General features: G+C 46.5%; 2 protein-coding genes across 6 annotated transcripts in view; one reads left to right on the forward strand and one right to left on the reverse strand.

Moving 5' to 3' along the window:
• Window positions 1–21,432, forward strand: part of ILKAP (ILK associated serine/threonine phosphatase) — a 63,002-nt gene that overhangs the window by 41,090 nt on the left and 480 nt on the right. For all 5 annotated transcript variants that reach the window (XM_048863163.2, XM_048863158.2, XM_048863161.2 and 2 more), the window contains 2 exons: window positions 15,490–15,609; window positions 20,982–21,063. In XM_048863163.2, the coding sequence (XP_048719120.2) occupies window positions 15,490–15,609; window positions 20,982–21,063 (202 nt within the window). The remainder of the gene's footprint in view (window positions 1–15,489; window positions 15,610–20,981; window positions 21,064–21,432) is intronic.
• The window catches only part of ERFE (erythroferrone), a 52,306-nt gene continuing 33,429 nt past the window's right edge, over window positions 2,556–21,432 (reverse strand). The window contains exons 6-8 of the mRNA XM_075132332.1: window positions 13,632–13,731; window positions 10,569–10,658; window positions 2,556–4,563 (exon numbers count right to left, since the gene is read on the reverse strand). Coding sequence (XP_074988433.1) covers window positions 10,607–10,658; window positions 13,632–13,731 — 152 coding nt within the window. The 3' untranslated portion in view covers window positions 2,556–4,563; window positions 10,569–10,606. The remainder of the gene's footprint in view (window positions 4,564–10,568; window positions 10,659–13,631; window positions 13,732–21,432) is intronic.

Here is a 21,432-nt window from a genome sequence, read left to right on the forward strand (position 1 = left end):
TGATACGGTTTTCTCGCTTTTAAGGCCCTTCATGGCTGCTTCTTATTATTATTTGGGGGGGAGGGATAGCTCAGTGGTTTGAGCATTGGCCTGCAAAACCGAGGCTTGTGAGCTCAATCCTTGAGGGGGCCATTTAGGGATCTGGGGAAAAAAATGGGGATTGGTCCTACTTTGAGCAGGGGGTTAGACTAGATGACCTCTTGAGGTCCCTTCCAACCCTGATATTCTATGTTTCCCAGCCTGTCATTTCATAAATGGTATTGAGATGTCAGCCCTTATCAAACTTGCTCTACCGTTGATGTCAGCTTTCATTGCTCTTGGCTGCATCTTCGTGCTTTCTCCCATGCCACCCACTATGTATGGGCAAAGCCTCCATTTTGTCCTTCAGATCCTTCCGTAAAACTCACCTCTGCCACAGTGTTTACAAAAAAAAGTCAGTGGTTAGGCTGCTGGTTTGCTGTGACAGCTGCTTATTATGGTGGTCAGAATCCTCTTGTTACTCTCTACTCCTGTATGATGTTTCAGTGTGTTGGCTCTTGTCTTACACTTTAGGGCAGGGATTGTCTTATGTTTGTACAATACTTAGCACAATAGTCTCTAGGCACTACTATAATACAACTAATAAATAAAAGATAGCACATACATCAGCTATGTAAGACTTTCCCCATTATCCTGTACCTCTACCCTAACATGCAGGGACCAACCCTTGTGTTTTGCTAAGGCTACCAATGAGGGTGAAGATTAATGCCTGTCTGTGGTTTCTATTTGGATACCTGTCCACTAGGAGCTACAGTGACACTGCCAAGGCAGGCCTCTGTCAGATGGTTTTTCAGTGCTTTCTGCTACTATTGATGGTGCCTTATGTTGAATTATGCCAGGTGCACGATTAAGGTAGGATTTTTAAAGGTGCTTGTTGATTTCATGGGGAGAAATTTAGACCAGCATTGAGTGCTTTTGAAAAAATCCCATGCTCTGGGCATAACTTGATGTATTTAAGCTTTGTTAGGTATCCCTAGAGTGTGCGGTTATTGACCTTGCTGGAATTGAATCAGTGACCTGGAAATGAAAGGCCCATTGCCAAATGTCCCCAGGCTCTTGACAGTCTTGAAATGGGAGGGGCACATGGTATCTCCCTCCTTTTTGTGCACATAACTCATGTTTTCTGCATGCCGCAGCTCCTTTAAAAACAAAATCTGCCTCCAAGGCTTGTGTCCTGCATATCCCTGGCCTGCCAGAAAGCAGATCAGCATGTGCAGTTTGAAGAAGTTGCTTGGTACAAACATTGTAATGATACAGTGGGTTGCTCTCTCTTGTCAGTTTGCAGGAAGAGAGGGTACAAGAAGAGGCATGTTTAAATTTGTGCAATTTCTTAACACTACTTCGGCATGAGCAAGCACTCAGATTCCATTTTAGGTGTGTGCACACCCATGTGCACAGTAGTCATCATTTTTTTGCCTTAGCGGTATCCGGAGGGCCAGCTGTGGCTCCCCCTGGAGTGCCGTAGTCATGCGCTGGTATATGAGAAGTCGCAGGCCTTACATACTCTGTTCTTCTTACTGCCCCTACAGTTGGTCAGAGTGACTTTGCCTCAGCAAGTGGATAATGATTTTTCCCAGCATCTATTGTCTGTTCTTTGTATATAGTTGTTTACAGTAGTTAGTAATTAGGTGTTAAGTTATAAGGCTTCCTTTAGTAAGCCTCAGCAGGGACTCCCCGGTCTCCAGGTTTCAAGCCTTGTTCAGCCTGCAGTAGGCCTGTGCCTGTTAGTGACCCTCATAGCCACTGCCCCTTGGGAGAGTAGCACATAAAGGACAAGTATTGAATTTTCAAGAACTTTCAACCCAAAACTCAAAAGAAGCGTGACATTCGTCTAAGGGCCTTTCTTTATAGAGGCTGCACTTTGGCCGGCATCGGAGTCTTCCTGCTCCGACTCTACCCCTAGCACCTCCACATCAGTGAAGAGCGTTTTGCCCGGCACCAAGCTCTGCCCAGCACCGCTCCCCTCTGCCAGTGTCCAAGAAGCACCTAAAAAAGTGAGGCTCCCTGGCACCAAGCAAGGAGGGATGGGGTATTGAGCAAAGGACCCAGTTTGGGCCATCTGCCCACTCCAGAGCCTTGAGGGGGTGCCTCTCCTGTTAGATCCCCCAGCCTCTCTTCTCCACCCCCCGATCCCACTCCTGGGAGCAGTAGGGGACCTTAGCACCTGGGAGCACCTTTGACGTTTGTTACCCTCCTGGCGCCTAGGGAGAAGAAAGCAATTCCAGCCACCCCTGCCTCCTAGGCCTTGGCCTCCCTGCCAAGTCTCCTTTAGGAGAAAAGAGAGAGAGACAGGGGGTTCAGTCATCATTGGGTGACTGGGAGGTGGAGGAGCAATCAGCCTGGCCTGGCAAGACACCAAAGGGGCCAGAAGCACTCATTTTGAGAATGCACTCAAGGACGGCACCCCAATCAGTTCTCAGAATCCACCTTCCTCAACTGCCTGTGTCCCTTCTAGTCGGCATGGTCAAAAGTAACCTCAGACCGTTGGGTGCTGAAGGACATAAATTCACACCGTGTAGAGGTCAAGCACAGGAGTTTATTACGTACAGCACTGGCGGAGTGTCACCTCGCTTGTTAGGCTCAGAGATACTGTCAATCAATTGATTACAATGGAATATATGGATTTCCCATGGGCAGGGGAAAGTGACTGGGTAGGCAGTCCTACACTGCCCCCCTGCCCCCACCCCCAGATAGGTTTAGCTGCAAGACATGATAGCACAGTAGCCAATGGTCAAAGGTTACATAATGTCTCCACCCATGGTCTCAAGTTCACAAATTAACATTTAGTTAATACTTTAATGTATTAGTATAAAAAACACAAATCCATATACCACATTATTACATCAGCAATGGATTTTAACCCTTCAGTCCCTCCTCTTGACCCTAGGGTTTCCTAACCCGCCAGGTCAAATATACCAATTTCAATGTACCCAGTCTATTTCGGAGTCACCGGTAAAGCACCAATACCATCAGGAATGTCAGGATAGACTCCCCACATAACTTGACAAAATAGCACCCAGATCCATCCCCAGGGGACCTTATCACCTGAGATGGCATCGCCAATGATCATCGTTTTAACCTCCCCTGCCTGGTTCTGCACCTTTGAGTACTTCACAGCGGCCTGGTCCACGGTTTCCCCTATCAGGGTGTACCTCAGACGGCCTTCCCTAATATATCTCTGGGCCTTGGCCACTAACTCCTCGATCTTTGCCTGCAGGGCCTGTAGACCCTCCTCTAGATACTTACTGCCGTAGTGACATTCCGGATCCCATGTTAGTTTACCCATCATTGGCGGAGTATGGTGGAGCTGCGTCCCATCAACAGTCAGGGTTGCCCTTCGGGAAACCGTTATGCACACGGCTGGATGCCTTGAGGGGCAGAGCTTTCCATTTAACTTGATGGAGTGGTATTGGGCAGTCACACACCAGTAGGTACAGTTCATCTGGACCAGCTCCGTGTGTACCAGTTTCTCCGTGATGGCCACTTTGAACGTAGACTGATTCATTAGAATATTATATGGGCATGTACACACAATTTCCTTATTCAAGTGGGTGCAACGTTCAATAGGATGCAGTGCTCTCCCAGCAACCTTGGAGTATGCAACGCTTTCTATCTTAATAACATGACCCCTCCTCCATACTGGTATGGAGGTCACCATCCTGGCTTGCTGTAAATGAGGGATGCCCAGAGATACCAAAAGGTTAAAGAGTATACTGTGACCTGTCTAAACCGGTCTTTGGACTCTCATTGATTCTCTGTTTCCCTATGCCCACGGAGGGGTACTAGGGACATAGGGTCCCACCACTTCCATAAGGGCTGGGTGGACCCGGCCATCAAGGAGATCAGAGATCAGTTACAGTTCCCTGTGTAAAGCCAAGCCATCGTGGCAATATGCCATGTAATTATGTTCAAATGAGGGATAACCCAGGACCTTGTATTCCCCTTCACTAGTAGTACGCAGCTGTCCCCCTTTAAAGGTAATCCGGACACTGGTTGCATTAAGTATAGACACTGTCCCTCTAAGAGGGCCACAGCATCGTCTAAGGGTGTCACCCTGCTCAAAGGGGTAACTCATGTACTTCCTGAGTCCTTCCAAATGCCTCCATTAAACTCCATAATCTCTGGCACCTGACACCCGCGAATAACAGGGCAGTCAGCTGTTATCAAAATTGTAATGTTACTAGTCTCCCTGTTGTTATGAGCATCAGTGTATGATTTTATTTGGACCTTTTTACGTTCCACGTGTGCTCATGTCCTAACCATAGTGCCACCATTACCTCTGGCCAGACTTGTTTATTGGCCACTGCATGTGTTCTGCAAAAGCTAAGTTTCTTTAGTGCGGCAATTAAAGTGAAGCAAACCCGGAGGAGGGGGGTTAGTGACCCATTCCCAGTCCTCCTTTTCACATGGCACACTGCTTGCGTCCTTCCACATGCACCACAGGGACAGCAGGAGCCTCCCCATGGTCACTCCGGTTGTCCTGGTCACCCTTCAGTCCTTCCTCCTTCACTTCCTTTTGTTCACCTGTGGAAACATTGTTAGTATTGACAGATGCTGATTCAAACAATTTCAACTGATTTTGGTGCCTCCAAAATGTTCCCAATTTCCCCTCAATCTTTGCACATGTATTAGTAGTCAGAAGGACCCTCAAAGGGCCTTGCCATCTCGGCTTTAAAATTCCTTTAACCTCTGGGTAAATGCGACACATTACCAAATCCCCAACTTTAAATGCAGGTTTGTCCAAAGTGCTGTTATCATCAAGTTGGGTTTGATTTTCTTTCACTTGGTTGTATAGATCCTTTAACTCTCTGTCCAACGCCTTGATGTAGTTCTGCAGCCTGTCTGCAAAAAGCCACGACGCTCCCCCTCCCCCTTCCCAGAGGGAGGATCACAGTGCTAGGCATTCTCATTGCTCTTCCTATCATTCGCTCAAAGGGCGTGAGCTGAATCAGCCTGTTTGGGCTGCCTCTGATTCGATACAATACAACAGGGAGCATACTAGCCCATCCTTGTATCCAGTACTGCTTTTGTTAAGGCTGCTTTCATTGTTCTATTCATTCTTTCCACCATTCCCGAGCTTTCAGGGTGGTATGGTATATGGAATCTTTGCTTTATTCCTAGTGCCTTACATGCCTTTTTCATTACTCGCCCTGTGAAGTGAGTTCCTTGGTAGGAGTCTATTGACAGTGGCAGACCCCATTTGGGTATTATTTCTTTTGCTAGGATTCGAACTACTGTTGTGGCAGTGCAGTTCTTGTTTGGGAATGCCTCTAGCCATCGGGTAAAAGTGTCAATAATTACCAAAATGTAAGTGTACCCCCTGCTTTGTGGCAAGGGTTCAGTAAAATCAATTTGCAGATTCTGCCACGGTCCATCTGGTCATGGTTGGTGATTCAGGGGCACCTTTTTCCTTCTACCCACATTCACTTGTGCACATGTCATACATCATTTGAGAAATAATAAAGCATCTTTTTTCATAGAGGGCCACCACCAGTGTTCCTGGACAGCTCTCATTTGTCTCCACCCCAGATGAGCTAGAGAATGGATGGCATGGAGCAGCAGAGCTTGTATGCACTCCGGGGCTACCAGCTCCTCCCCCCGGCCCATACCAGAGATGATTTTTATACACACAACGTGGCTCTTCCAATTTATTTTTTTTCTTCTGGGCTTATGGTTGCATATAGCTTTTTTTAAATTCACTTCCTCTTCTGGCACTACAGCTGCACAAATCTTAATAGGACTTGCTTGTGCAATTTCTTTGGCCCGTTTATCTGCCCAGTAATTTCCTTTTTGTTTCTCGCTTGAGATTTTATTATGTGCTTTTATCTTTACTACTGCCAGTTTTGATGGTAGTTTGGTAGCTTCTGTTAGTCTTCAAACTGCCTCCATATTCTTAATTGGCTTGCCAGTTGTTGTTATAAACCCTCTACGTGACCACATGTCAATGTAGTCATGTACTACTACGAATGCATATCTGCTGTGTATACAGTGAGCTTCTTATCTTCCCCTACTCTCAAAGCTTCAGTGGGGGCTGTTAGCTCCGCTTCTTGTGCTGACTTTGATCCTTCCGTCTGACCTGATGCTATTACTGTCCCATGACTGAGTACCACTGCCCATCCGGTGTGTGGCACTCCATTTTCGTACTTTCTTGATCCATCTACATACAGAATTTATATCTGAATTCTCTAATGGCTCTTCTTTAACTCTCCCCAACACTTCCTCTTCCCTATCTATAAGACATGCGTGTACCTCTCCCTCTGTGTTCAGATATTCAGCTACATTTATTCTTTGTCCCTTACTATAGAGAAATTGGGGTTTTGCAAGCACAATATTTATTCCCACTGACTCCTGCGGGCATCTGTTACAGATCTTAGCCGTCCGGTATTAAGGAGATCAAAAAGTGTATGGGGTGTATATAACACTCGTTTCCCCCTGAGAATGTATGATTCACAAGCTTTTACAGCCTGCCCATATGCACTCTGGTAGTCTCTGGGACACAGGGGATTAATACAGCTGAGTATTGAGTTTCACTATGGCTGCAATAAAGGTGGAACAGCTTTCCCATATCTGGTAAGCTCAGGCTGGGGGGCGGAGGCTAAAGCCTGTTTTATTTTTATAAATGACTCCTCTAGTTCTGTGCCCCATATTACTAACTCATTTGCAGGCTTTCCTCCTCTAGTGAGGCTTTGAATTGGTTCCACCATCTCTGAGTACTCCAAAATATATATTCTACAGAAATTGAGGAGTCCCAGCACCTTCCGGACTTCCTTAACTGTCCGTGGTTTTTTTAACTCTCTAATTGCCTGCTTTCTGTCTGAGTGCTTTCTCTCCCTGTCATATGTTATGCCCTAGGTATAAAACCTGCTGCTGTTGCAATTAAGCTTTTTTCACACTTAATTTAAATCCTGCCTCGCGAAGATATATAAACAGTCTGTTTAGGGTTTTTAAATTGTCCTTTTCATTTGAACTGGCAATTAGCAAGTCATTTACATACTGCAATATTACAGGTTTCAGAGTAGCAGCCGTGTTAGTCTGTATTCGCAAAAAGAAAAGGAGTACTTGTGGCACCTTAGAGACTAACCAATTTATTTGAGCATAAGCTTTCGTGAGCTACAGCTCACTTCGTCGGATGCACAGCTCACGAAAGCTTATACTCAAATAAATTGGTTAGTCTCTAAGGTGCCACAAGTACTCCTTTTCTTTTTGCAATATTACAGTATCCCCTTCCAAAGGCACTTCTGCTATTACTTCTGCCATCGCCCTGTGGAAGATAGAGGGAGAATTATAGAACCCCTGGGGTACTCGGGTCCAAGTGTACTGCTGGTCTCCCACTGTAAATGCAAATTTTTCCTGACTCTTTTGCAAGGGGAATACTCCAAAATCCATTAGCTATATCCAGGACTGAAAAAAGAAAAGGAGTACTTGTGGCACCGATGAAGTGAGCTGTAGCTCACGAAAGCTTATGCTCAAATAAATGTGTTAGTCTCTAAGGTGCCACAAGTACTTCTTTTCTTTTTGCAAATACAGACTAACACGGCTGCTACTGTGAAACCTGAGAATACTGAGTGTCCTGGTTTTAGCAAATTAAGAATAGTGGCCGGGCTTGCCACAATAGGATGTGCCTTTGGAGTCACCTGGTTAAGGTGGGTGTAGTCTATAGTTAACCTCCAGGTCCCATCTGGCTTCCGGATGGGCCAAATTGGGGAGTTAGTTGTGGAGGTGGTTTTTCTAATCACCCCTTTAGATTCCACGTTAGTGACTATAATTTTAACTGACTCTAAGGCTTCTGGTTTAATCGGGTACTGCCTGTGGGTTTTATGAGTTGGTCTTTCTACAGATATAGGCTTCATGTTTACTAGCCCACAATCTTGTTTATCTGTTGCCCACCCTTCAGGGTGAAGGGATCACAGTGTTTCTACTGGACTCGCCCCTCCCCCCCCCCCCCTTTCTGGTATTATTGCCTTATTACTGGCAATCATGGCTATATTTTGAGATGATCTCTCCTGTTTGGACCCTCCGGCCCATTTAATGCAGCTAGCTCTGGGGTTGATTACTCCCCCAAGCTCCTTAAGGAGATCTATGCCACAAATTGTGTCTCTCTGCTCAGGGCAAACCCAGATTTGACTGACTGTGACCATATCTTCAAATTCTATTTCTACTGGCTGGCTTAGGATTGCTTTTAATCTTTCCCCCTTCCACCTCTTCAATCCATATGGTTCGATGGGTGTGGGGGAGATCTTGGCTGGTTATCGATACCAAGGCTCCTGTGTCTATTAACATGTTGCACAGTCAGCCCCCCACTCGTGCATTAAGAAACATTCTGGGGTCATCTTTGGTTCCAGCCACAGAGGCTGCTGATACTTATTTGCTAGCCAGGAGTTTGAGCAACTCCTGGATTTGTTTATCTTTTTTGTTGTTCTTGTGTACTAGTTGTATCAGTTTTATTCTGCTTGTTTGGCCACTGGCCCTCCTTACACCCCCCCCCCCCTCGCAGGGTGAAAGCAGTCTTCCTTTATGTGGCCACTCCTTTTACAATTGCTGCATGTTTTGATTTTATTTTTATTTTTACAGTCACATGCCAGATGTCCAGGCTTATTGCACGTGAAGCAGGTAGTGGTTCTGATTGCGTGAACTGCTGTAATTTCCTCAAAGGGGGTGGTTGCTACTACCTTCCTCTTTTTTCTGTTTTCTACTTCTGTGGCCCATTTCAATACTGCTGAGTAGGTCTCTCCCACTGAGATGCCTAATGCCAGGACTGCTTGGTGGTCTGCAGACAGCCCTTCCTTTAGGATTTGGAGGAATACATCATGGTCTCGGGATGTTATATTCTCCAGACCTGAATAAGCTCGGAATGCATTCCATTTCTTTTCAGCATAAGACATGGCAGGCTCCCCCTTCTGCTGAACCACTGATTGCAGAGCCCCCCAGTCAGTGGTCTGGGCTTCTAGAGCAGCAGATAGTGCATTTTCTGAATCCTGTTACACTGTCTGGGTTTGGAATTCCTGCTGGTTCTCCAGCCTGATCCCCTCCCGCAGTGTTGGAGTTATGATCTTCAGCCCAGTGCCCCATCTTCCATTTATTTTCTAAGTTGTCCCACACATCCTGGGGCATTTACACTTTACCAGAATGTGAACGTCCTTCCTATGGGGGCCATGTATTTCAACCAGGCCATCCAGCTTGTCCCAGAACTCAGTATTCTTGTTATCACGTCTGAGTTCAGGTACATCAGACAGTAACGCCTGTTTTTCCTGGGGGGTGAAGGGACGATAGATTTCAGTTGTTTCTGTCCTGAGTCCCCTTACTGGTTCACCCTCCACATTAACATTTCTGAACCTCCTTAATTGTGTTTTGATTAGAGCCATAAGCTGTACTTGCTCCCCTCTGGCAATTAATCCTTGTGGTGCTCCTTTATTATCTCTGTGAGTGCTTAAATTTGGCCTTTCACACGAAGAAATGTATGGAGGGGGTTCAGATTCCTCCCCTTTGCTTTGTGCTGCTGAGTTTTCCCACAGATAGTTAATCGGTGGTGCAGTTGGCTGACAATTGCCGGGAGTGTGCTCTATCTGGAGGCGTGTCCCAGGCATGGTGAATGTAATTCGTTTGCTCTGGGATCTTTTCCAGTCTCCGGACAATTACATATTTTAAAGCACAAGCTCTTATCTTTCAGAGCTTTGTTCTCAGATTTTAAAATTGCATTTTTTCTTTGAGGTTGAGTATATCCAATAACACTGTTACTGCCTTGTCTGTTTTGTCACTTTTTTGGTTATTTCACCAAGTAACCAGATCCGCCTCTGGTCCGGCTGCCAAGTAGTTTGTTTTTTTAGCTGCTGTCTGCCAAGTTTTGACATGTTTATATTGCAAATACTCTCGAGGGCTGATTATCGCCTCTCCTTTTGATGCCATGGGTTTTTAGTCACCCCGGCTGCTGACCTTGTTTGGAACTTACATTTCCCCCCCCTCCAAATGCCGTAGTCTCAACCTCTACAGCCTGTCAGCCTTGATGGGGATTTACGTTTCCCCCTTTTTTCCTGAAAAACTGCAGTCTCAATCTCCATAGCTTGACAGTTTGATGAGGACCCCCCTTTTTGAATACCGCGCGGTCTTAAGTTACACACAGTTGCCGGCCTTATTGGTTGGAGATTTTGTGCTGTTCGAAAGCATGTACATCACATGCCGGGGGGGGCACTCCCCTGGGACTTGCAATGTTACTTGCAATGAGGAAATGGGACCACCAGTTTGCATTGCCTACCACTTGCATACCCAGCCAGTCCTGGGCTTAACTCATGGCCAATCGCTTGCTGGTGGTTTATCCAAGTCCCCCGTAACACCCCCTTAATTTAAACAGTACATGACCTTCTTGCACACGTCTCCCCTCCCAACTGGTACCCTTCTTTAACCCCTCTGCTTGGACTACACGTATCTCAGTTCCTTCACACTTAAATTTAAAAAAGTGGAAATGAAATGTGTCTGAAAGGGGATGAGAGACTTCTGTCCCTGGCCTGAGGAGGTGGTAAAGTAAACATACTCACCTTCTTTTTTGGATTTCGGTCTCAGATCCTCAGTCAGCTCACAAGCCTGTATCCCGGACAAGCCCCCAAACTGAAGGACATAAATCCACACTGTGTAGAGGTCAAGCACAGGAGTTTATTACATACAGCGCTGACTGAGTGTCACCTCATATGTTAGGCTCAGAGACCCTGTCAATCAATTGATTACAATGGAATATATGGATTTTCCATGGGCGGGGGAAAGTAACGGGGTAGGCAGTCCCACACCCTCAGATAGGTTTAGCTGCAAGACGTGATAGCACAGTAGCCAATGGTCAAAGGTTACATAATGTCTCTGCCTATGGTCTTAAGTTCACAAATTAACATTTAATTAGTACTTTAATTAATGTATTAGTATAATATATATAAGATGAATTCTGAGTTGGGGTCCCTAGGAATGAAGTAGCTCCTTTTGGCCAAGCAAAGAAACAGTGAAAGTATATGGCAATAAAGATTGTCTTTTAAGTTGTTCATTTGTGTTTTAAGGTAGGCATTGGTCCCTGGGAAAGGGAGGTGGGAGGAGGCCATATCTTACACTGACATGCTTGAACCTTTCATAAACTCAAGGTTGGATGTGTGGGAAGAACATCTCCCTACAGAAGAAACTAACACAACAGAAACAGGGCTTCTTTGTTCTATTTGCAACTTTGAATAAGACACAATTATTGCCCCCAATATCTGGCGTTTTGCTGACCAGGCATATCTTAGCAAAAGCAAGGTTATCTTTGGTTATTTTGCTTTCTCTTAGCTATTGCTAGGCCTCTGATCTCTTGACCAAACTCTGGACTTTGGGCCGAGATCAGGTACATTCCACATGTCATGATCTGGGCCTCTTAATAAACTAAAAGAAATCAACCCTAATACTGGCACAACAAACAGAATTCATAGCGGGGGCGGTCCTCAACTCCATGCGGGCAAGGGGCTTCCTCCCAGAGGCCCGTTTCTGAGCCATGACAGACCTGATCTCGCATGTGAGGGCCTGCCCGCTCACCACCGCTTACAGATGCCTAAGGTTGTTAGGCCACATGGCAGCCTGTACTCTACATGGTACGTCATGCCCAGCTCCATCTCAGACCCCTGCAAGCATGGCTGGCATCAGTCTGCATCCCCAAGAGGCACCTGGCTGATCTCAGCACGCAAGGTCATTGGTCACAAGATGATCTCTCCCTCCACATAAACATCAGAAAGCTCAGAGCAATTTCCTTGGCCAGCCAGGCTTTCCTGCCTCATTTGAGGGGCAAGGTAATCCAGATCCTGATGAACAACACCGCCACAATGTTTTATATCAACAAGCAAGGCGGAGCCAGGTCATCAGCGCTTTGCCAAGAAGTTCTTTGGCTGTGGGACTTCTGTGTGCAGCATGCCATCCATCTTGTGACAGTGCACCTCCCGGGGCCAGGAACATGTTGGCAGATCCCCTCAACAGGACTGTCTCATATCTCCACGAGTGGTCACTCCACCTGGAGGTGGTCAGCATGATCTTCCAGAGGTGGGGAACTCCCTGAGTGGACTTGTTCACGTCCAGATAGAACAGGAAGTGCCATGTATTCTGCTTAATTTGGGGGATCGACAGAGGCTCCCTGTATGATGCCTTCTTACTCCTGTGATTGGGGGCCCTAATGTATGCCTTCCTACCAGTGTCTTTAATCAACAGGGTCCTCATGAAGATCAAGCAGGACAAGGTGAGGGCTTGGCCTCGCCAATACTGGTTTAGCACAGTGCTGGACATCTCGGTGGTTGCTCTGCTGCCGCTGCCACTCTGGCTAGACCTGCTGTCCCAGAACCACAGCAGACTTCTGCACCTGAACCTGGCCACGCTGCACCTTATGGCTTGGCTGCTGCATGGTTGAATGCAGAGGAGCGGGAGTGCTCGGACCGAGTCCAACAGGTACTGTTGGGGAGCAGGAAACCTTCCACCAGGGCTACCTACCTGGCCAAATGAAAACAGTTCACGTGTTGGGCCTTGGACCAAGGTCTCCGGCCAAAACAGGCCTCACTGCAATCGATCCTGGACTGTCTTCTACTCTCAAGCTACAGGGCCTGTCTCTTTCATCGATCAAGGTCCACTTAGCCTCTATTTTGGCCTTCCACGCTCCATTCCGGGGCAGGTGAGTCTTTGCTCACAACATGACAGACCAGTTTCTAAAAGGTCTGGAGTGGCTGTATCCTCGGGTCCATGATCCTGTCCCTCCTCAGGACCTGAATCTCATACTGTCAAGGCTCAAGGGCCCCCCTTTCAAGCCATTGGCTTCCTTCCTGTTCCCTTCTTCTGCTTTCATGGAAGGTCTCATTCCTCATGGCAATAACATCAGCCTGTAGGGTCTCTGAGATTAGGGTGCTTACCTCGGAGCCGCCCTATAAGGTGTTCTACAAGGACAAGGTTCCGCTGCAGCTACACCCAACTTTCCTGCACAAAGTAGTTTAACAGTTTCACACCAGCCAGGACATATGAGGTTTTGGAAAGAAGCCTGGTAAGTATACGTCATATGAGCATAGATTATACTCTCTGGATGTCGGGGAGGCTCTAACTGTTTACACCAGTGGTTCTCAAACTTTTGTACTGGTGACCCCTTTCACAAAACAAGCCTCTGAGTGTGACACCCCTTATCAATCATTTTATACATTTAACACCATTATAAATGGTGGAGGCAAACTGGTGTTTGGGGTGGAGACTGACAGCTCGCGACCCCCCCATGTAATAACCTTGTGACCCCCTGAGGAGTCCCAACCCCCAGTTTGAGAACCCTTGGTTTACACAGAAAGGACTAATCCATTCCATAAGTCAATGCAAATATTCGTCTTGGTGGCAGACAGGATGGAAGGGCCTTCTTGTGTCCACCCAGAGAATTTCATTATGGATCACCACCTGCATTTCGTTTTTGCTATGAACAGGCGAAAGTGCCCCCATGGACGATTATAACTGCCCACTCAACCAGGGCATAAGCCTCGGTGGAGGCCTCCCTGGCTCAGGTGCCAATCCCAAGATATCTGCAGAGCTGCTGCCTGGTCGTCCATCCACTTGTTCATGTCCCATTACACACTTACCCTGCAAGCCTGGGATGATGTTGGCTTCGGTAGAGCAGTGCTATAAGCCGCGCAACTGTGAACTCTGAGCCCACCTCCAAGGATACTGCTTGTGAGTCACCTAGAATAGAATCGAAATGAGCAAGCACTCAGAGGGAAAAAATGGTTATCTACCTTTTGTAACTGTTGTTCTTCAACATGTGTTGCTTATATCCATTCCACTACCTGCCCTCCTGTCCCTCTGTTGGAGCTGCCAGCAAGAAGGAACTGAGAGGGCGTAGGGCCGACAGAGCCTCATATACTCGCACTTGAGCGTGGCACTCCAGAGGGCACCATAGCTGGCCTTATGGATACCACTTAGGCAAAAATGTCTGACAACTGTGCACGTGGGCGCGCACACACCTAGAATGGAATGAACATGAGCAACACATCTCGAACAACAGCTACAAAAGGTAGGTAACCATTTTTCCTCTCTGGACGCTCATTTTCACCATCCCAATAAACTAGCTTTCTTTCCTTGTCCTCTTAACAGGCCGAAGGGATCGGGGTTGAGGATGAGAGCAGGGGAAGTAGAGCCCTCTTTTATAACCAGAAGCAATTAACAGTAAACAAACATTGAAAGCTAAACAGCCGTTTAGATTAGGATCCATTGTTTAGGACTCAGCTTAGTAACAAGGATGGCTAGTGGTTGAGGAACAACAGAACAGCACTAGAAAGCTTGTCCACCCCACTGTCTTACTGATGCACTAATATTTTTAAAGCAGTATTTTCTGTAAGAGGAAAAGAATGAAGCCTCCAAAAAGTAGCCCCATCTACACCTTTGATCTTCAGGTGAGTCAGCCAGATCTTACGATCAGTGGTATCAAAGGCAGCAGATAGCTCTAGTTATCTCTGATTGAGAAGAGGAGATCATTGGTCAGAGCCATAACCACAGTAGAACCCAGACTGTGAGGGATCAAGGAGGTCAGAGGCATCCAGCTACAGGGAATATGTCACAACTTTCCCACTCCTAACTAAAACAGAAGATTAGAGCCTAGTCAATAATTTGACACATTGTCAAGGTCAAGAGCAGGTTAATTGGTGAAAAAATAGCCAGGTCCAGGTGCTTCATTTTTTCTGTCTTAGTATAATACTAGTATGATGATCCCACTCTGTACTCTTGCCTCCCCCAGTACAATGGTTTTTCCATAAAAAATTATAATCCTCTACTGAGTTTGTAACGGTAACTCACTTTCATTAGCAAATTGCTTGTGGTCCATTCTTAATCCTCATGGTTGTTGACAGAGTATCATTCGTTGCTGTACTTAAATGCACTATGATGCTCACTATCTTTTGTCAAAAATATCTCCTATGTGTAGCCTCTCCTTTTTGAAGTCAAGGTTGGTGTTTTGTTAACACTGACTTCAACAAGCCCTGGTTACACATGCTGTGCTCAGTTCTTATGCTTTTGAATTATATTTTCCTGCCCTATTAGGTTGAATGCCTCTCAGTTTAGGACAACTCCAAAGAAAATAAAATGGTTAATCCTACTGATGGTTTCTTTCAATCTCTCCCTATCTTCTGTCATTGTTGAAGTTTCTGTGCAGAGTTTGCTCACCCTGAATTCTATGACTTAAGATATGGGAGACATGGGATGAAATCCAACCTATTTTTAGGCAACGGCAAAACTCCTCCTGACTTAAGTGAGGGCAGGGTTTTACCCACAGTGTCTAAAGAGTAGACCATCAAGAATAGCTCCTCTGCATTTCCTCCCAAAGCGTCTGCTTGAGAATGTGCAGTCAGTCTTCCAGCGAGAAAGGAAGGGATGTGTGCAGTGTTGGGAAAGCTGATGTCCTGCTGAATTATTTTGTCCCAACTGGGCTTTCTTTCTATCATTCAGAGACGGGCGAGTGCTGGGTGTGCTGGAGGTTTCCCGCTCCATTGGGGATGGACAGTACAAGCGCAGTGGTGTCATTTCTGTGCCGGATATCAAACGCTGCCAACTCACACACAATGACAGGTAAAGCATGTCCAAGTAGAGGGTAAAGCAAGGTATGTGTTCATTGCCATTTCTGTTTAGCAGTTCATAATGCAGAATCTTCTCAAGTCAGGTCACCAGAGTCTCCTTATTCTCATCACTGTGATGGCTCTTTTCTTACATTTTGTTTTTTGATGGAGAGTTAATTGGAAGGGTTCATCGTGTGTGGAGCTGTGTATGCATATGTAGCAATTACAGAACTACAGACGGACTAAACCCCTGCACTAAACAGCTTACCATCTACAGTAATTCAAATGCGGTATTATTGGCAGGGCTGATACCTCCTATTATTAAGGTTGCCTGAAAATTCCTGCTTTTAAGACCCTGTTTTCATTTGCTTGTAAATTTGCCAAATTCTTACCATTTGGACTGAAATGTTGCATGTGGGGGCATGCCTCAGGCTTAACTATCTTGGAATCATAGAATATCAGGGTTGGAAGGGCCCTCAGGAGGTTATCTAGTCCAACCCCCTTCTCAAAGCAGGACCAATCCCCAACTAAATCATCCCAGCCAGGGCTTTGTCAAGCCTTACCTTAACCTCTAAGGAAGGAGATTCCACCACCTTCTTAGGTAACCCATTCCAGTACTTCACCCTCCTAGTGAAAAAGTTTTTCCTAATATCCAACCTAAACCTCCCCCACTGCAACATTACTCCTCCTTCTGGTATCTGGTACCACTGAGAACAGTCTAAATCCATCATTTTTGGAACCCCCTTTCAGGTAGGTTGAAAGCAGCTATCAAATCCCCCCTCATTCTTCTCTTCTGTAGACTAAATAATCCCAGTTCCCTTAGCCTCCCATAAGTCATGTGCTCAAAGCCCCCTAATCATTTTTGATGGACTCTTTCCAAATTTTCCACATCCTTCTTGTAGTGTGGGGCCCAAAACAGTACTCCAGATGAGGCCTTACCAATGCCAAATAGAGGGGAATGATCACGTCTCCCAGTGTGCTGGCATTGCTCCTACTTATACAGCCCAAAATGCCATTAGCACCTTGGCAACAAGGGCATACTGTTGACTCAGCTTCTTCTCCACCGTAACCCCTAGGTCCTTTTCTACAGAACTGCTGCCTAGCCACTCGGTCCCTAGTCTGTAGCAATGCATAGGATTCTTCCATCCTAAGTGCAGGACTCTGCACTTGTCCTTGTTGACCCTCATCGGAATTTTTTTGGCCCAATCCTCTAATTTATCTAGGTCCCTCTCTATCCTATCCCTACCCTCTAGTGTATCTACCACTCCTCCCAGTTTAGTGTCACCTGCAAACTTGCTGAGGGTGCAATGCACACCATCCTCCAGATCATTAATTAAGATATTGAACAAAACCGGCCCCAGGACCGACCCTTGGGGCACTCCACTTGATACCGGCTGCCAACTAGACATGGAGCCATTGATCACTACCCGTTGAGCCCGACAATCTAGCCAGCTTTCTATCCGCCTTATAGTCCATTCATCCAGCCCATACTTCTTTAACTTACTGGCAAGAATACTGTGGGAGACCGTATTAAAAGCTTTGCTAAAGTCAAGGAATAACATGTCCACTGCTTTCCCCTCATCCACAGAGCCAGTTATCTTTTCATAGAAGGCAGTTAGCTTAGTCAGGCATGACTTGCCCTTGGTGAATCCATGCTGACTATACCTGATCACTTTCCTCTCCTCTAAGTGCTTCAGAATTGATTCCTTGAGGACGTGCTCCATGATTTTTCCAGGGACTGAGGTGAGGCTGACTGGCTTGTAGTTCCCCGGATCCTCCTCCTCCCCTTTTTTAAAGATGGGCACTACATTAGCCTTTTTCCAGTCGTCCGGGACCTCCCCCGATCACCATGAGTTTTCAAAGATAATGGCCAATGGTTCTTCAGTTACATTCGCCAGCTCCTTTAGCATCTTCGGACGCAGTGCATCTGGCCCCATGGGCTTGTGCTCATCCAGCTTTTCTAAATAGTCCTGAACCACTTCTTTCTCCACAGAGGGTTGGTCACCTCCTCCCCATAGTGTGCTGCCCAGTGCAGTAGTCTGGGAGCTGACCTTGTTCTTGAAGACAAAGGCAAAAAAACTGAGTACATTAGCTTTTTCCACATCCTCCGTCACTAGGTTGCTTCCCCCATTCAGTAAGGGGCCCACACTTTCATTGACCACCTTCTTGTTGCTAACATACCTGAAGAAACCCTTCTTGTTCTCTTAACATCCCTTGCTAGCTGCAACTCCAAGTGTGATTTGGCCTTCCTGATTTCACTCCTGCATGCCTGAGCAATATTTTTATACTCCTCCTTGATCATTTGTCCAATCTTCCACTTCTTGTAAGCTTCTTTTTTGTGTTTTAAGATCAACAAGGATTTCACTGTTAAGCCAGGCTGGTCGCCTGCCATATTTACTATTCTTTCTACACATCGGGATGGTTTGTTCCTGCAACCTTAATAAGGATTCTTTAAAATACAGCCAGCTGTCCTGGACTCCTTTCCCCCTCATGTTATTCTCCCAGGGGATCCTGCCCATCAGTTTTCTGAGGGAGTCAGTCTGCTTTTCTGAAGTCCAGGGTCCGTATTCTGCTGCTCTCCTTTCTTCCTTTTATCAGGATCCTGAACTTGACCAAATCATGGTCACTGCCTCCCAGGTTTCCATCCACTTCTGTTTCCCCTGCTAATTCTTCCCAGTTTGTGAGCAGCAGGTCAAGAAGAGCTCTGCCCCTAGTTGGTTCCTCCAGTACTTGCACCAGGAAATTGTCCCATACACTTTCCAAAAACTTTCTGGATTGTCTGTGCACTGCTGTATTGCTCTCCCAGCAGATACCGGGGTGACTGAAGTCCCCCATGAGAACCAGGGCCTGTGATCTAGTAACTTCTGTTAGTTGCCTGAAGAAAGCCTCGTCTACCTCATCCGCCTGGTCTGGTGGTCTATAGCAGACTCCCACTTCTAAACTTAATCCAGAGACACTCAGGTTTTTCTGCAGTTTCATACTGGAGCTCTGAGCAGTCATACTGCTCTCTTACATACAATGCAACTCTGCCACCTTTTCTGCCCTGCCTGTCCTTCCTGAACAGTTTATATCCATCCATGACAGTACTCCAGTCATTTGAGTTATCCCACCAAGTCTCTGTGATTCCAGTCACATCATAATTCCTTGACTGTGCCAGGACTTCCAGTTCTCCCTGCTCGTTTCCCAGGCTTCTTGCATTTGTGTATAGGCACTTGAGATAACTCACTGATCATCCTGCTTTCTCAGTATGAGGCAGGAGTCCTCCCCTCTTGCGCTCTCCTGCTCATGCTTCCTCCTGGTATCCCACTTACCTCAGGGCTTTGGTCTCCTTCCCCTGGTGAACCTAGTTTAAAGCGCTTCGCACTAGGTTCGCCAGCCTGCTTGTGAAGATGCTCTTCCCTCTCTTCGTTAGGTGGAGGCTCTCTCTTCCTAGCACTCCTCCTTGAACATTTCAGACATAACAGAATGAGGCTAGAGAAAAATACATTATTTTTTGCTTATGTTAAAAATTCAGGCAGATATTCTCTTGAACTGCTAGCACCCCATACCCTGGAGCAGTGACTTGATATTTGGTAGAGAGGGATGTACTTTTGCCATCCCTATGAAAATGTGCTCAAATTCAGCCAAGATGATATAAGTCTTTGAAAAATCATCGCTCACACATGCTCAGCAAAGATTTACTAAAACATCACAGCTAATATCTCCAAAGATTCTGTCTGCACTAGGCATGCTCCATTCTGGGGCTAGAGCAGACTTCCCTTACAATTTTCACTCTGCTGCTGGGGGTCATGCCAGGGTCAGAGTTGGGAGCCAAAATGGAGACCAGGGGACTCTTGTGCTCAGTGCTCCCCCCTGCTAGTTCCAGGCAGCATGGAGGAGGAAAGTGCCTTATTTAAATGCAGAGGGGACCTGAGCTGGAAGGGATGGGCAGTAGAATGGAACAAGGAGAGGGGACTGACTGGGAAACTGTGGTGTGGAGACGGGAGGGGAAATCAGAGGAGATACCTGATGAGTCAGGGTGGGAAAGGGGACTAATTCTGGCTGGGGAAAGACATCAGAGTCAAGTTAGGAAATGCCTGAATTAAGGGTGCTTGTGGAGCCTTTGAAACACTAGATGCTGTAATGTGGGATGCCCTGGTGGTTGTACTGGGGCACCAGCCCTGCTGATACCCCTTATATTCCCTTGCTTTTATCCACTTCTCAGGGGAGAGAGATGGAAGAACAGAACTTTCAAGGGAAGAGCGAGTTCCTGCAGGAACAGAAATAACTGTATATGGGCAGCACACAGTGACTTTGCATAACAAGTCATTGTATTCATTGTTTGTAGAGCCCCATCATATGTCCTGACATAGGAACTCTGCTACTCCATCTTTATTACACTTTTAGCAAGTTCTCTAGTTTGTGTGTAGGCAATATGTAAGGAGGATACCCTCTGGGGGCAGTGCTGATAGCAGTGCTGTAGTTTGAAAACTACAGTCGTATTCTCATGCTCCCCTTTTCACCCATTCCGCTATAAAGTGGTGATTCTGAGTCGCTTTTACTCTACCTGCAGAAGCAAGGATTAAATTGCATCAGTTTCCAATCACCCATTTTGGAAAGTCTTCCTCAATGATTCTAACAGAGGGCATCTAGTAAAATAAATTGGGGATTTTGTAGTTGGAGGGTGGAAGGGCCTACCCATATTGCTAGGGCCCTACCAAATTCACGGTCCATTTTCGTCAATTTCACGGTCATAGGATTTCAAAAATCATAAATTTCATGATTTCAGATATTTAAATCTGAAATTTCATGGTATTATAATTGTAGGAGTCCTGACCCAAAAAGGAGTCGTAGTGGGGGGTTGCAGTACTGCTACCCTTACTTCTGCGCTGCTGCTGGCGGCAGCGCTGTCTTCAGAGCTGTGTAGCTGGAGAGTGGTGGCTGCTGGCTGGGAGCCCAGCTCTGAAGGCAGCACCACCACCAGCAGCAGGGCAGAAGTAAGGATGGCACGGTATGGTATTTCCACCCTTACTTCTGCACTGCTGCCTGCAAAGCTGGACCCTCTGTCAGCCTCCGCCACTCTTCGACCACCCAGCTCTGAAGGTAGTAACGCAGAAGTAAGGGTGTCATGGCATGGTATTGCCACCCTTACTTCTGCACTGCTGCTGGGGGGGCGCCCAGCTCTGAAGGCAACGCAGAAGTGAGGATGGCAATATCGCGGGGGCCCCTGGCAACTCCCTTTTGGGTCAGGACCCCTAATATGAGAAAAACTGGTCTCCCCTGTGAAATCTGTATAGTGTAGGGTAAAAGCACACAAAAAACCATATTTCACGGGGGGGGGACCAGATTTCATGGTCACAAATTTGATAGGACCCTACGTATTGCCTAGCGTTGATTCTCTTTCAGGTTCATTATGCTGGCCTGTGATGGCCTCTTCAAGGTCTTCTCACCAGAAGAAGCTGTGAACTTCATCATGTCCTGCCTGGAGGTGAGGAGAAGGCAGCTCTAGGGTGGACTTGCATGTGCAGTTTCATCAGTGCAGAAGGTGTGAAATACTAGCATGCTGGGAAGAGGACAGCATAGAAGAGAAATACACTTTTAGGTGGAGCCAGTGTGCTCTGGCAGGTTATTGATGAGAGCTATTCTAAAATACTGTAGGATTTCCCCATTCTCAAATGATTGCTTATTGCCATTATTTGTCCTGTTTAACCCATCTGTGCTTCATGGGACCATCACCATTTTATTGTCTCCCAGCCCCAGTATGAAGGAGAGTTGCTCCTTAGCCAGTATGAGAGAGCTTTCCTTGCACGTTATTAAATTCCATGTATGAGCAATCTGGGCTTTTTCCTAGAGCTGG

Source organism: Caretta caretta, chromosome 9 (genome assembly GCF_965140235.1).
Source record: "Caretta caretta isolate rCarCar2 chromosome 9, rCarCar1.hap1, whole genome shotgun sequence".
NCBI classification, from domain to species: Eukaryota; Metazoa; Chordata; order Testudines; family Cheloniidae; genus Caretta; species Caretta caretta.